Source organism: Nicotiana tomentosiformis, chromosome 12 (genome assembly GCF_000390325.3).
Source record: "Nicotiana tomentosiformis chromosome 12, ASM39032v3, whole genome shotgun sequence".
Classification (NCBI taxonomy): domain Eukaryota; kingdom Viridiplantae; phylum Streptophyta; class Magnoliopsida; order Solanales; family Solanaceae; genus Nicotiana; species Nicotiana tomentosiformis.
In genome coordinates this window covers 120,200,538-120,215,001 of record NC_090823.1, presented here as the reverse complement: position 1 = coordinate 120,215,001, position 14,464 = coordinate 120,200,538, and the positions used below count along the sequence as shown (strand labels likewise).

The following is a 14,464-nucleotide window of genomic DNA, read 5'->3' as shown; positions in this document are numbered from 1 at the left end:
ACACTGGTGTAGCGGTACTTCAAACCCCAGTGTTTCGGCGAACACAAAGTTCGGTAGCAAATCACACTTACAGTTGCTTTGTTTGAAGTTAAAAAACAATGCAGAACGAAGGAGTATATACTCAGAAAAATGTATGGAAGTTCTGAGAGGAAGGAGTGCAATGTATAGCCAATTTGTTGAGCGAATTGTATGTTGAGTTGAGTATTTCTTCAACATTTGCTGCTCATATATATAGCAGCCAAGAAGGAGTGCAAGACCAAACGTCCACCCTTCATGGTGGATCAAGCATTACATATTTGTGGAGCAAGCACTTCATATTTGTGGAGCAAGCACTTCATGGTGGGAAGACCATTATCCGGCTGCCAAATTATCAATACACGGATTGGAAAATATCCGTTTACAAATACGGATAATCTTACGTACTATTAACAAATAAATTTGGTCCAAAAAATTAATCAATTAATCGCCGAAGCCGAAGCCGTAGCCGTAGCCGAAGCCGAGCGAGCGACGACGACGACGGCGCGAGGCTTGCTTTCTTCTTAACTCTTTAAGAGCTACAAGAAGAGCAATTATATATATACCCACCAAAAATGTCTTTCACTTCCAATATGGGACAATGTCTCATTGTTAAGAGGGGAAAACTTAAAATTTTACTCAAAATTTCATTTTCCCTCCATTTCCCATTCACCCTCATTTTAAGAATATTACATCTTAAAAAAAAATAAAACCTCAACACGATGTATATATGTTCTTAATTTTCTTTAGGCGATATGCTCAGTTCTAATAAGTTTATACAAATAATGGCATTTGTTCCAAGGGGTTTGGGGATGGCTCAACACCCAATAGTACAAGAAGAATCGTCTAGCAGAGCTTTTTCGGCTATATACCAAATTGCTAACAGGTAATTATCAAAGTTCCGTAAGGTTCTGCACAATATACCAGTACAAATGCTCTACTTGTATAACTGGACATTTCAAGTATCCGCAGTATAGTGTTGGAGATTCATATTTACTCAAAGTGTTTCTCTTTACTAAGTCTAGATGTTTGCTTTATCACGCAGAGGAACCAGGGAAAGGTGAAGGGTAAGGGAAATAGTGGAAGGCGAACTCATACACAAAGCTAATGTATGCATTATTTTATGTAATGTATCCTACCAAACGATCCCCTAGTGTGAAAGACTCTCATCGATAACACTAAGGTATAAGCATCGGTCATATGTAGTGAAAGTTAATCCTCAGCATCTGAATATGGTGGACAAGATCCATCATCAACATTGGCTAATGGATTGTAATAGGGAGAGCTTGGGTCAATGCATCCAGGTACTATATCAAGTTCGCAACGATCACCCTGTATCAGCATAGTGTCGCTTCTAATCAAATACTGTAGCTTTGAAATAAAACTTTCAACATCAAAATAAAGGAAATTATTGAAACAGAAACAAAGAGCAAAGATGATTTACACTTACTCCTTCCACAGACAAGTTACCAACCATAGCACATCTTGTGATCACAATATTCGTGTCCGGGAAAATTGCCTTGTCACACGCACCCTCCTGACTTAACTCCCCTGCAAGCCCCTGAAAATCACAATATTTGGGCAGTCAATTTAACATGAAGAAACCAATACAAGTTCATCATACTAGAGCTAGAAGCCAGTGACCATGACTCATATATTCCTATTATAATAAAAATGACAAAAGCATGACTGAAAATTAGAGATGTCAAACGGGCGGATTGGGCTGATTTCGGGCGGGTGAATATGTGTTGAGTCAATAAATGGACGGGTCAAATGGGCGTGTCGGGCTATTTTAGGCGGGTCAAAATGTGTTGAGTCAATAAATGGACGGGTCATTGACCCGCCTAAAAGCAACTTGGGCTGAGATGGACTGTGTCAAGTTGGGCTAAAATTTGGATCATAGTCCAATCCGCGCAACTCTTATCAAGCTTTAATTAATGTATATTATTTTCTTATGAGTTGTTTAATTATCAAATAAGACTTTTTTTTTTGTCATGGTCATATATAACATATCAAACAAAAAAATAAAGATATTTTGGATCAATTTAGATGGTCCGAAACAGGTTGGGTCAAGATGGGCCAAGTTCAGCAAATGGACGGGTCAATGTCCGGTCCAACTTTGAGGTGGTTGGGCGGGTCAAATGAGTTTGGGCTTAAATTGCAACCCCTACTGAAAATCAAGCTAGCTACCTCAGTGAAGAACTCGGTTGGTTTATTTCGCCAAGCATTAGGGACTTGAAACTGTAGTCGATAGGGACCATCCCATTCGGTTCCATTCGTGAATGAGAAGATCAAACTAAGGGCTGAAACAGATAAACAAAATGTTAAAAATGGGTAAAAGATATGTCTTGTCATGCAATTTAAGACAAGTTTCTTAACTAATAAAACTCACCATGCTTGGGAATACATATCTGAATTGTATAAATAGGAGGATCTGCTTTCCCTCTAGTTTTCATGAGCATTGCCCTAGGCTCACCACCACACATGATAGGCTGATTGAAACCTCCTGAATTTATGGCTCAAGAATTCAGCATTTTCAATAGAGGTTCACTAATTTTTATATCACAGGATCTAATTAAGGGTGTGTAGCATAATGAAGAAAATTGCATATACATGAAAGAAAAAAGGGAAGAAACTTGTTTGATGATTTTAGTATTCCTTTAGCTTCAGAATTTAAGGACAGTCCGATGCACTAAGCTCCCGCTATGCGCAGAGTTCACGGAAGGGCTGGACAACAAGGGTCTATTGTACGCAGCTTTATCCTGCATTTCTGCAAGAGACTGTTTTCACGACTCGAACCCGTGACCTCGGTCATGATCACATGAAAGCAACTTGGAATCTAAGTAATTATGTGAACTAGAAATTCATATTAGGCATCAAGTTCCGTAAAACAAAAAAGAAATTACCATTAAAAGCAATTCCAAAATCTTCATTAGGGACCATGTTGTTTGCAGCTGGATTATAGAAAAGCTTCAGTCTCTCTCCCTGTCAAAAAAAGATTTAGGACCTAAGCTTAAAAGCAATTCAGACCTATTATATTTAAAAAAACTATCCATATTTTAGATATATGAAACATACCGCGGTAGGAGGAAGACCATTCATTGTTTTCCAATAGACTGGTGCTCTTCCAAGGTCAAATTTAGCCCATGTCGGAAGTGAGTATCTGTAACATGAACGTTGGCGATTGTTAAACTTCCATAGTTCCATATCAAGTGACCATCGATCATAAAAGTAGCCAACTTGCAACGCATACAAAAATAGTAGAAAAATCATTTTCATTAATTTAGGATATGAACTGAACTACACTTGGGAACAAATCCTTGGGGCTAACTCGTCTTGAAATAGTATAAGGTACAAAGATTATGGAAGATGAAGATAAATATAAAGTACATTGGTAATATGATGAAAAAACTCCCCTGTTACAAAACATCACAGTTGAGTAACAAATGTATATAATTACAACATAAACAAGTATCTCATCAAAACGCAGAAGAAAAGAGGAAGGTGGAGCTTACTCTTTGACTTCCTCTGCAGGGGAAGTTGCAACAGCAGCAGCAACTATTCCCCCATTAATCCGTACTAGTTTCCTCGTTGCTGGATAACATCTTCTCAAGTGAGCTCCCATAAAACTTGTAGCTGCGTTTTCAATATACAGACATGTTAGACATTCTATCCAATTTGGTCATATTTCATTCCAATGATCAGAAAAATTAGCCTTTTAACCAAGTTAGGAGTTCTCTACAACTTTTCTCTAAATCTCAATTCTCACACTTTGGTCAACATTGGAATTAATATCAAAGTTAGTGTAACAACAAGAACTAAGCATCTATCATCACATGGGGGAAGTCAGTGGCGTATCTAGCTCTTCAGTACCGGATTTATCTGAATCCAGTATTTTCGACACGCAACATAAATTTATGTGTAAAATTCACTAGAATTGCAACAAATATTTGATTGAACCCATAACTTTAACTAAATAATGTGTTCAATGCTAAAACTCTTAAAGGTTGAATCCTCAAGGCAAAAACAATTCTTTTGGATTATATGAACTATTGAATCCTCAAGGAAAGATTCCAGTATAGTAGCAAAAGATGTTCACAAATTATTTTAGGTCACAGATTCCAATCCTAAGTGTAACACTCTAATATATTTTTAATCTCTATTACTCTGAATTTCCGGCTTTGCTACTGTGACAATCAAATGGAAAAATGATAGCAAGAACGTACCATATACATTTGAAACAGTGGGAGTTGCATTACTATTAGAAGCAGAACGAGTTGCTGAAAATAATGAGGTGTTTGTTGATGCTGCAGCCATTGCTGCCATTTTGGAAGCTGTAGGATGAGAAAATTAGAGACTGTTTCAGATAAAAGAAGGATAGTATGCCGTGAGGTATAAATTCATTTGCAACCACACAAATATACAAATTTTTTGCAGTATGGAGAAATATCTCAAACCCCCAGAACCGGACAAACCACTTCATTTTCACACTTAGGCATGAATCTTCAACTTCCCAAAATATCTTGATATTTGAAGAAATATCTCTCTCTCGTTTCTCAATCCTTCCAAGTTGAAAAAGCCAGCCATCTTTATTATCACGTACAAATTCAATAATTTTAAGTTAATAGATCCAAAGTACATGCACCAACTACTCTTTCTAACAAAAAGTGCAGCTTTAAGTATAAGTTACTCCCTTTGTGTTTCAATTCGTATGATATAGAATTTTTGAGACTTGATATCTTTGATATGTCATAATATTTGTGTGACTTTAAAACTTTTGAAATATTTATATTGCCATAAATTTTTTCATTAAAGATAAATAATTTTAAAAAATTAGTTTTAGTTATAAAAAAATACTATTCTTTTTGAAATAAACTGTAATTAATAGGGAAATAGTGCCATATATCCTTATGAAATACATGAAAAATGCCCACACAGTCCCACTGTAGATACTTGGTTCAGGCATAGTTATGAGAATTGTTCAATCCTTTTCTAAATTTATTAAGGTGACCTTGTATTTTTGAGGTAAGAAACATTCTACATTTTCAAAAGATGTCAACAAGGTCATTGTGCTAATTGCTTCTCGATACCAGGGTTACAGTTAGTCTTGCAAAATAATATTTTGCTATACGATATTTGCGGGGAATTTGGAGAAGTAGCTATTCTATGCAGTAATAAGTTTATTTGGAGCACGAACATTATCCATAAATTCAAAATTTTCTGCAGCTGAAAAATGTAGATGAATGAAAAACCTTAAAGGAGAAAAAAAGATAAGGGATGGTTTGGTTGGTGGGATATGAGAAAATAATTTCCGAATTACATGCGAGATTATTTATCTTGCGTTTGAATAAATTTTGAATTAGCAACTCCGAGATTAGTTAATTCAGTAATTATGGTACTATTCTATTCCACATTTAGGGTGGGATAATAATGTTTGGATTACTAATCCCAAGATAAAGTATTATAACAAAAATGTCTTTCTCCAAGGCTATTCCCCTAAAATCCTCTAAAAATTCAAGATTAAAATTTAAGATAAAAATTTATCCCAACTTATCTAGTATACACCAGTCACATATTTATATTATGCCCCCTTTGTATTCCATTTTAAGTCCAAAAAACCAAACATTTACCAATAAAAATATATTCACTTAATAATTTCGTCACTATTTAATCTTCTTTTTTATAGTTTCGAGGTGACTTGTTCCCAACCAAATAACCGCCCAATGTTTTGGGTAATTTTTCCTAACTACAAGGCTTATAAGAATATATAACATTCATGACAACCATTTGCAAATTTACACTATATACAATAAAAGATTTTTTCCTATCTTGATCAAGTTGACAAAAGTCAATCTAAATGAAAAAATAATCTCTTATTTTAAGCCTAAAAGATAAAAGAATAAAAACTTATCATAACACAATCACTCGTTTCCTAATAATCTCTCGTCATCTTTTCTTGTATAGTTGTATTAGGATTAAATTATGGTTCTTGCATCTATACCTGATTTTCGGGTCACAATTGAACCTATACCCACTTTACGATCAACTTCAGACTTATCGGGTCTGAAGTTAAAATACATTAGTCTAAAGTGAAAATTACACTTCAAATATACTTAAGGCCAAAATAGGTTTGAAGTGCAACCAATAGTTTCTTGCACTTTATGCCAATAAGGCTAAATTGAAAAATTGCACTTCATATGCACTTAAGGCCAATAAGTCTGAAGTAAAAAATTGCACTTCAGATGTACTTAAGGCCAATAAGTCTGAAGTGAAAAATTGCACTTCAGATGTACTTAAGGCCAAATAGGTGTGAAATACAACAAATGGTTTCATACACTTAAGGCTAGAGATGGCAATGTGGTGGTGCGGGGCGGGTTTTGCCTTAACCCACAAAATTTTAGCCCGCCCCGCCCCGCCCCACATAGTATTTTCACCCGCATCCACCCGCCCCGCATCAACACCCGCGTCCACCCGCGTCGCCCCGCCCCACTCTGCAAAAATTTTCCTTTATTATTTCTTTCAATTTGTAATATTTTTATCTTATTTAATTTTATTTTCAATTATATTCATATATGTACTACTAATCTAAAAGTTCCTGTTTGAATCCAAATTGCAAACCAAAGAAGTCCAATTTTGAATATTCATAACTATAAATCCTATCGAATGTTGTTAGTTTTAACTTTTAACAGTGTTCGGTTTTAAAGTTTTTAATATACTTATTTCTGATTTTACATGCATTAGTATTGAAATTCAGTTTGATATATCAGTATGTCATGAGATCAAATACATGAAAATTGAGTCAACTAATTATCTACTCGACTCAGATAAAGTAACTATATACTTAAAGTGGGATCGACTTTAAAACACTAAAACAAATATAATATAATATTTTCTTCCGACACGCAAATAACAAAAAAATGTGTATTTACAGTCAACTTAGGCCTGGCAAGTGGGCCGGTCCAGGCCCGGGACCGCGGGTCAGACGAGCCAAACGGCTAAACGGGCCAGGACCGTTTGGTCCGGTTTTAGCGGGCCTGGTCCGGTCTCGTGAGCCGGTCCTATGATTGGGCCCGCCAAGTCCGGGACCGTTTGGCCCGTCAGGGCCCGGGACCGGCCCGGTCCCATTAGCGGGCCTAGCGGGCCCAACGGCTATTTTTATTTTTTTTTTTAAATGTTGGACTGTAAAAAATAGCCGTTGGGCTGTCAAAAATAGCCGTTGGCTATTTATGAAATAGCCATTTAACCCCTCAACTTTGTTTTAATCCCAAACTTTTTATAATTACACTTTTTCCCTATTTTCAACTATAAATACCTACCCCATCATTATTTTATTTTTCTTACAAAATCATCAATCTATCACAATCTCTCTCTAATTTACTTCTACTATTGCTTACTTTATTGTTACAATTTGTGAAACAATTGTGAAGTTGGTGAATTGAAGTCTTCAACGATAATCAATTTCCAACAAGTTGTTCGTCAATTCAGTAAACTTGTTCCAACTCTTAAGTTTTAATATTATAATTTTGTTTGTTTTATTTACTTTGTTTGATTAGTTAAGATGGCTTATTCCTTAAAAAATATATTTAGTAAATATAAGGAAAAATCGAAGAGTGGTGAATCTAGTGGCTAATATGTTCCTCCTCCACTTCCCCCGGCTCCACGACCAAAACATGTTACCCGTCCTATACCTCCTATTCTTGATAGCGATAATAGTTTATTACAATTTACCGAGAGTCAATTTTTCCATAATATAGCACCCGGTGAACAATTAAACCATGAATATATGAATGCTCTTTATGGTAATCCAACTATTGATGAAAATGATGATGAAAAAATAGATTTTGATGAAACGCAACCGGATGATGATACACCCACTAGTCTTGCTCCTGAAGTTAACCCAACTAATAATAATCTAGATGATCCCCCATCTGACCCTCCTATTAGTGCCCCTACTTTTTCTAGACAACCTCCTAAACGGGCAGAAACATCTCTTGTTTGGCAATTTTTTACTCAACTAAGAGAAAAAAATAAGGGTAAGTGTAAAACTTATGGTAAAGAGTTAGTTTTTCAATATGTTGGAAGTCGGGGGGGGGGGGGAGGGGGAGACGGAAAGTTTGGCTAGACACATATTGCTACACCCTCAAGATAAAGCTAGATATTTTCGTATGAAAGCTTTGGCTGAGGGGACAAGTGCACCTAGTCAGGCTGACCTTAGTACCGGGTCAAATCAATTTCAACCGAAAATTAACACTGTTACTGGTAGTATTTTATATTATGATCCAAAAAAAGATCGGGAAGAATTGGCAAAAATGGTCACTGTTATGTGCTTACCCTATAGTTTTCCTTCTAACCCCCACTTTGTGCATTATATTAGAAAAATTTTTAATCCTACTTATAAAGGTTTTCCTCGCACAACCGTAAAGAGTGATATTTATAAATATAAACATGAATATGAACAATATTTGCGCTATTTATTTACTCATATAAATTGTCGTCTTGCTATTACAACTGATATTGGTAGAAGTGGTAATGACTGTGATTACCTTACTGTTACCAGTCATTGGATTGATGAGCATTGGATAATGCAAAAGCGCATTATTGCTTATAGAATAATTAATTCACGTCACACAGGGCAGTTTATTTCTAGCACGATTGCAGATATTTGTAGATATTTTTGCATTAGTGATAAAATAATATCAGTTTCAATGGATAATGCTACTAGTAACACAAATGCTGTAGCCTTGCTTACCACGATACTAAGTTCTGTATTTAGTAATATTTTTCATGTTAGATGTATTTGTCATATTTACCATTTAATTGTGGGTGATGACATGCGAATTTTAAATGTTGAAATTGAAAAAGTTAAAATGGCTCTTAATTGGCTTTTTTATTCAAATCGTAGAAGTAGACTTAGAGAATATTTTAAAAGATGCGATGAATTTGGCCTAAGAGAAAGAAAGGTTCCTAAACCTTGTCCAACTAGATGGAATTACATGTATGAAAGTTTAGTTATTGCATATGAATATAGAAACCCCATAAACTCAACGTTTAATGCTCATGTAAGTGATGATGATGAGCACCTTACAAATGCGGATTGGGCTAATGTTAAAATGCTTGTAGATTTTTTAGAAAAATTCTATATTGCTACAAATAAATTTTTTGGGCAATATTATCCTACTATTTCTAACTGTTTAGTTTATATTGCAGAACTTGCAAATTTGTTTGATCATTTTTCAGATGGTGGGAAAATTTATCAACTTGCTATTGATTCCATGAGAAAAAAGTTTAAAAAATATTTTTTTCCTATTCCCCCTATTTATAGTATTGCTGCATTGTTAAATCCTACTATGAAATTAGGAGGTCCTCAATTTTGGTATGAAACTGTTTATAATGGTTTAGCACTTGAAGATGAGGAGTTGTCTAAACTTCCGAACGCAATAGCCTCAATTAAAATAAATGTTCAAACTATTTATAATGCTTATCAAGTTGCATTAGATCATGCTAGACCAAATGTTCCAACTCCTTCTTCTTCTAGTTCTCAATCATCTAAAAGAACTGCGGGAGTAAGAGCACTTAGTGCTTGGGCAGGGTTCAGGGGTTCTCAAGGTTCTAGTACTAGTGATTTTTCACAACTAAATGAGCTTGAAATTTATTTGTCACAGGGAATTGAGGAAGTGAATCCCGACGGCTCCTTTAATATTTTGGAATGGTGGAAGGACAAAGAAAAATATTTTCTAATTCTTTCAAGGATGGCCCTAGATATTTTAACTATTCAAGCTTCAACAGTGGCATCAGAGAGCGCTTTCAGTCAAGCAAGACTTCAACTCGGTGATTATAGAGCGTCTATGAGGGAGAGCTTGGAAAAATCAGTACTTTTCAGAGATTGGATCCGTTCGGAAAGAAGAAATTTTGGACTTGCTGAATCACAACCAGAGGTAGACGAAGCTTATGAAGAAATGCTAGCTGAACTTGCGGAGGATGATGCTTCGCCTGGAAGCGGTGATGAGCAAGCTTCATTTCCGCCACCACCAACGAAAATTCCTCCGAACCTTGAAGGATTTATGAAATTTGTAAGAGATACCATGTAAATTAATATGTAACTTGTATTTTGGCACATCTTGATTAGTTTCTTTTTCTTCTCAATGGTGGTATTAGCACCTTGTTGTGCTCATTCCATAGGGGCGAGGAAGACTAAGAAAGATATTGCCATGATTTTTAATGCTATAATAAAAATATAACGCATTGATTTGAATATCTCTTTACAATTTTTTTGTTCTTTTATATCTTAAGCTATATATATATATAAGCTTATATATATACTATACTATAGTCTATACTATATATACATCTCATAAGATATATAAACTATATTCGATATACTATATATACATCTTAAGATATACTATATATACTATACTATATATACATCATAAGATATACTATATATACTATACTATATATACATCTTAAGATATACTACATATACATCTTAAGATATACTATATATACATAGTATACTAGATATATATAGTAGATATACATGTATATATAGTATATCTTAAGATGTATATATAGTATATAAATCGAATATAGCTTATATATAGTAAGATGTATATATATTATAGTATAGTATAGTATACATATAAGCTTATATATATACTATACTATAGTTTATACTATATATACATCTCATAAGATATATAAACTATATTCGATATACTATATATACATCTTAAGATATACTATATATACTCACTATATATACATCTTAAGATATACTATATATACTATACTATATATACATCTTAAGATATACTATATATACATAGTATACTAGATATATATAGTAGATATACATGTATATATAGTATATCTTAAGATGTATATATAATATATAAATCGAATATAGCTTATATATAGTAAGATGTATATATATTATAGTATAGTATAGTATACATATAAGCTTATATTTATACTATACTATAGTCTATACTATATATACATCTCATAAGATATATAAACTATATTCGATATACTATATATACATCTTAAGATATACTATATATACTATACTATATATACATCTTAAGATATACTATATATACTATACTATATATACATCTTAAGATATACTACATATACATCTTAAGATATACTATATATACATAGTATACTAGATATATATAGTAGATATACATGTATATATAGTATATCTTAAGATGTATATATAGTATATAAATCGAATATAGCTTATATATAGTAAGATGTATATATATTATAGTATAGTATAGTATACATATACGCTTATATATATACTATACTATAGTCTATACTATATATACATCTCATAAGATATATAAACTATATTCGATATACTATATATACATCTTAAGATATACTATATATACTCACTATATATACATCTTAAGATATACTATATATACTATACTATATATACATCTTAAGATATACTACATATACATCTTAAGATATACTATATATACATAGTATACTAGATATATATAGTAGATATACATGTATATATAGTATATCTTAAGATGTATATATAGTATATAAATCGAATATAGCTTATATATAGTAAGATGTATATATATTATAGTATAGTATAGTATACATATAAGCTTATATTTATACTATACTATAGTCTATACTATATATACATCTCATAAGATATATAAACTATATTCGATATACTATATATACATCTTAAGATATACTATATATACTATACTATATATACATCTTAAGATATACTATATATACTATACTATATATACATCTTAAGATATACTATATATACATAGTATACTAGATATATATAGTAGATATACATATATATATAGTATATCTTAAGATGTATATATAGTATATAAATTGAATATAGCTTATATATAGTAAGATGTATATATATTATAGTATAGTATAGTATACATATAAGCTTATATTTATACTATACTATAGTCTATACTATATATACATCTCATAAGATATATAAACTATATTCGATATACTATATATACATCTTAAGATATACTATATATACTATACTATATATACATCTTAAGATATACTATATATACATAGTATACTAGATATATATAGTAGATATACATGTATATATAGTATATCTTAAGATGTATATATAGTATATAAATTGAATATAGCTTATATATAGTAAGATGTATATATATTATAGTATAGTATAGTATACATATAAGCTTATATTTATACTATACTATAGTCTATACTATATATATACATCTCATTAGATATATAAACTATATTCGATATACTATATATACATCTTAAGATATACTATATATACTATACTATATATACATCTTAAGATATACTATATATACTATACTATATATACATCTTAAGATATACTATATACACATAGTATACCAGATATACTAGATATATATAGTAGATATACATGCATATATAATATATTTTAAGATGTATATATAGTATATAAATCGAATATAGCTTATATATCTTTATTACTATTTTTTTCTCTAACTTCTATAAAAAAAAATTAAAAAGAAAAAGTTTCTGTTGTGCCCGTTTAGGCCCGTTTGGGCCCGGGACCGGCCCACTAAACCGGGCCCGTTAGTTCGTGGTCCCGGTCCCGAGCCGGTTCCAGCAGTAAGCCCGCGAAGCCCAGGACCGTTTAGGACCGGACCGCATAGGACCGGCCCACTTAGGACCGGGCCCGGCCCACTTGCCACCCCTAAGTCAACTAAACACATGTCCAATATGAAATACATGCCTCGTAAAAATCAAATTAGTTTGAGACTAAAATAATCAATGCATAGGAGAAAGGAACCACAAAGTGAAAAAGTAAATATTTGCAGGTTGTAATAATATTAATAATAGTTGAAACATTTTAACTTTGCTAATAGTTGAAACGTTGTAATTTTGCAAAAAGTTAAAATCCGCACCACACCCACAAAGGATTTTAAAAAATTTATTTTGACCCGCCCCGCCCCGCGCCTGCATATGTCTAAACCTGCACCACCCCGCATATGCTAAAACCCGCACCGCCCCATTGCCATCCTTACTTGAGGCCAATAAGTAAGTTGATATTTTTACATGCCTAATCCTTTATTTAATATTATTTTCATTAATGATAGTATTCTTCATTTATTCCATAAATGGCAATTGTTTTTTACAATTCTAGCATATTTTAAAAATCAACTGACCCTCAGATTAAGGAGTTAGTTTTATTCTAATAATATTTATATTGTTTCTCTGCCATCATTATAGTAAAACTTTCCGTTTTTCACTCCTTTGTAACGGCAACCACCCCTCCCCCCCGTCCCTCCCTTTATTGTTGCTACCTTCTATCTCCATTCTTACCTATAAAAAATAAATTTAAATATTTTTACTTATTTATATATATAAATTTAAATAGTTCATAATGTATATTACCTATATTTTTCAACTAAAATATGCATACATTTTTTTATATTAATAATGTGATTAGCTGGAATTCTTTTATGGGATGCTCATGCTATGTTTAAGATATAAATTATTTTATACTAGAAATATACCATAAATATGAAAATATTTAAGAAAAAACCTATGCATATACTAGTATATTTGTAGAATATTTACAGTATAAAACTTAATTACTCTGAAGTAAACACTATATATCATTAATATATTTATAAAATATTTACAGTGTCAATTAATATACTTATTATATATCATTTAGATTTAAATATACAAACATGAAAGAATCAAAAATCAAATAATATAAAATTAGTCAAATAAATGTTAAATAATATATGTATTATCATAAAAGTAGTGTTGGGGATTAAGGAAGCTTAGGAGATAAATAAGGGACAAATCCTTATGTTACAAAGGTGCGAGATCTTAGGCATATTGTTGGGGTTTCCGTTTTGGTTAGGATATGCTATAGAAGAAATATTTTTGTTGCTACTATTAATATATTAAGTTTGCTGCTACCAAGATGTATTATATTTTTTAATATTGCTTAGTTATGTAAAGAACCCAATAAGTTTGAAGTGAAAAATTGTACTTCAGATCACTTAAGGTCAAAAGGTCTGAAATACAACAAACGTTTTCCTACACTTAAGGCCAATAAGTCTGAAGTGAAAAATTACACTTCAGATGCACTTAAGACCAAAATGTCTGAAGTGCAACCAACGTTTTCATGCACTTAAGGCCAAATAGGCCTTAAGTGCAAATTGCCGAGAAACAGAAATTTGTTCTTCGAATTTTAACAATCCAATATACGATTTAATACTACATCTACTCTAAATAAGCTCAAATTTGAAACATAACCCCCAAATATTATCAAGAACAAACCCCAATCATCAATTTGTCAAAACAATAATAAATCTAACGAACCCATTTTGTAATCATTGTTACCTTAAAATAATTCTACAAAAACCAT

General features: G+C 32.2%; 1 protein-coding gene across 1 annotated transcript; it reads right to left on the bottom strand.

The window, feature by feature from the left end:
• Positions 1 to 846: 846 nt before the first annotated feature.
• LOC104110465 (protein POST-ILLUMINATION CHLOROPHYLL FLUORESCENCE INCREASE, chloroplastic) lies at positions 847 to 4,432 on the bottom strand. The gene is made up of 8 exons (XM_009619968.4): positions 4,242 to 4,432; positions 3,531 to 3,651; positions 3,094 to 3,178; positions 2,922 to 3,000; positions 2,408 to 2,521; positions 2,206 to 2,318; positions 1,466 to 1,576; positions 847 to 1,347 (listed from the first exon to the last, which is right to left on the bottom strand). Exons 1-8 carry the CDS (start codon positions 4,339 to 4,341, stop codon positions 1,228 to 1,230), a joined length of 843 nt encoding a protein of 280 aa, XP_009618263.1. The 5' UTR covers positions 4,342 to 4,432; the 3' UTR covers positions 847 to 1,227.
• Between the last annotated feature and the right edge of the window lie 10,032 nt (positions 4,433 to 14,464).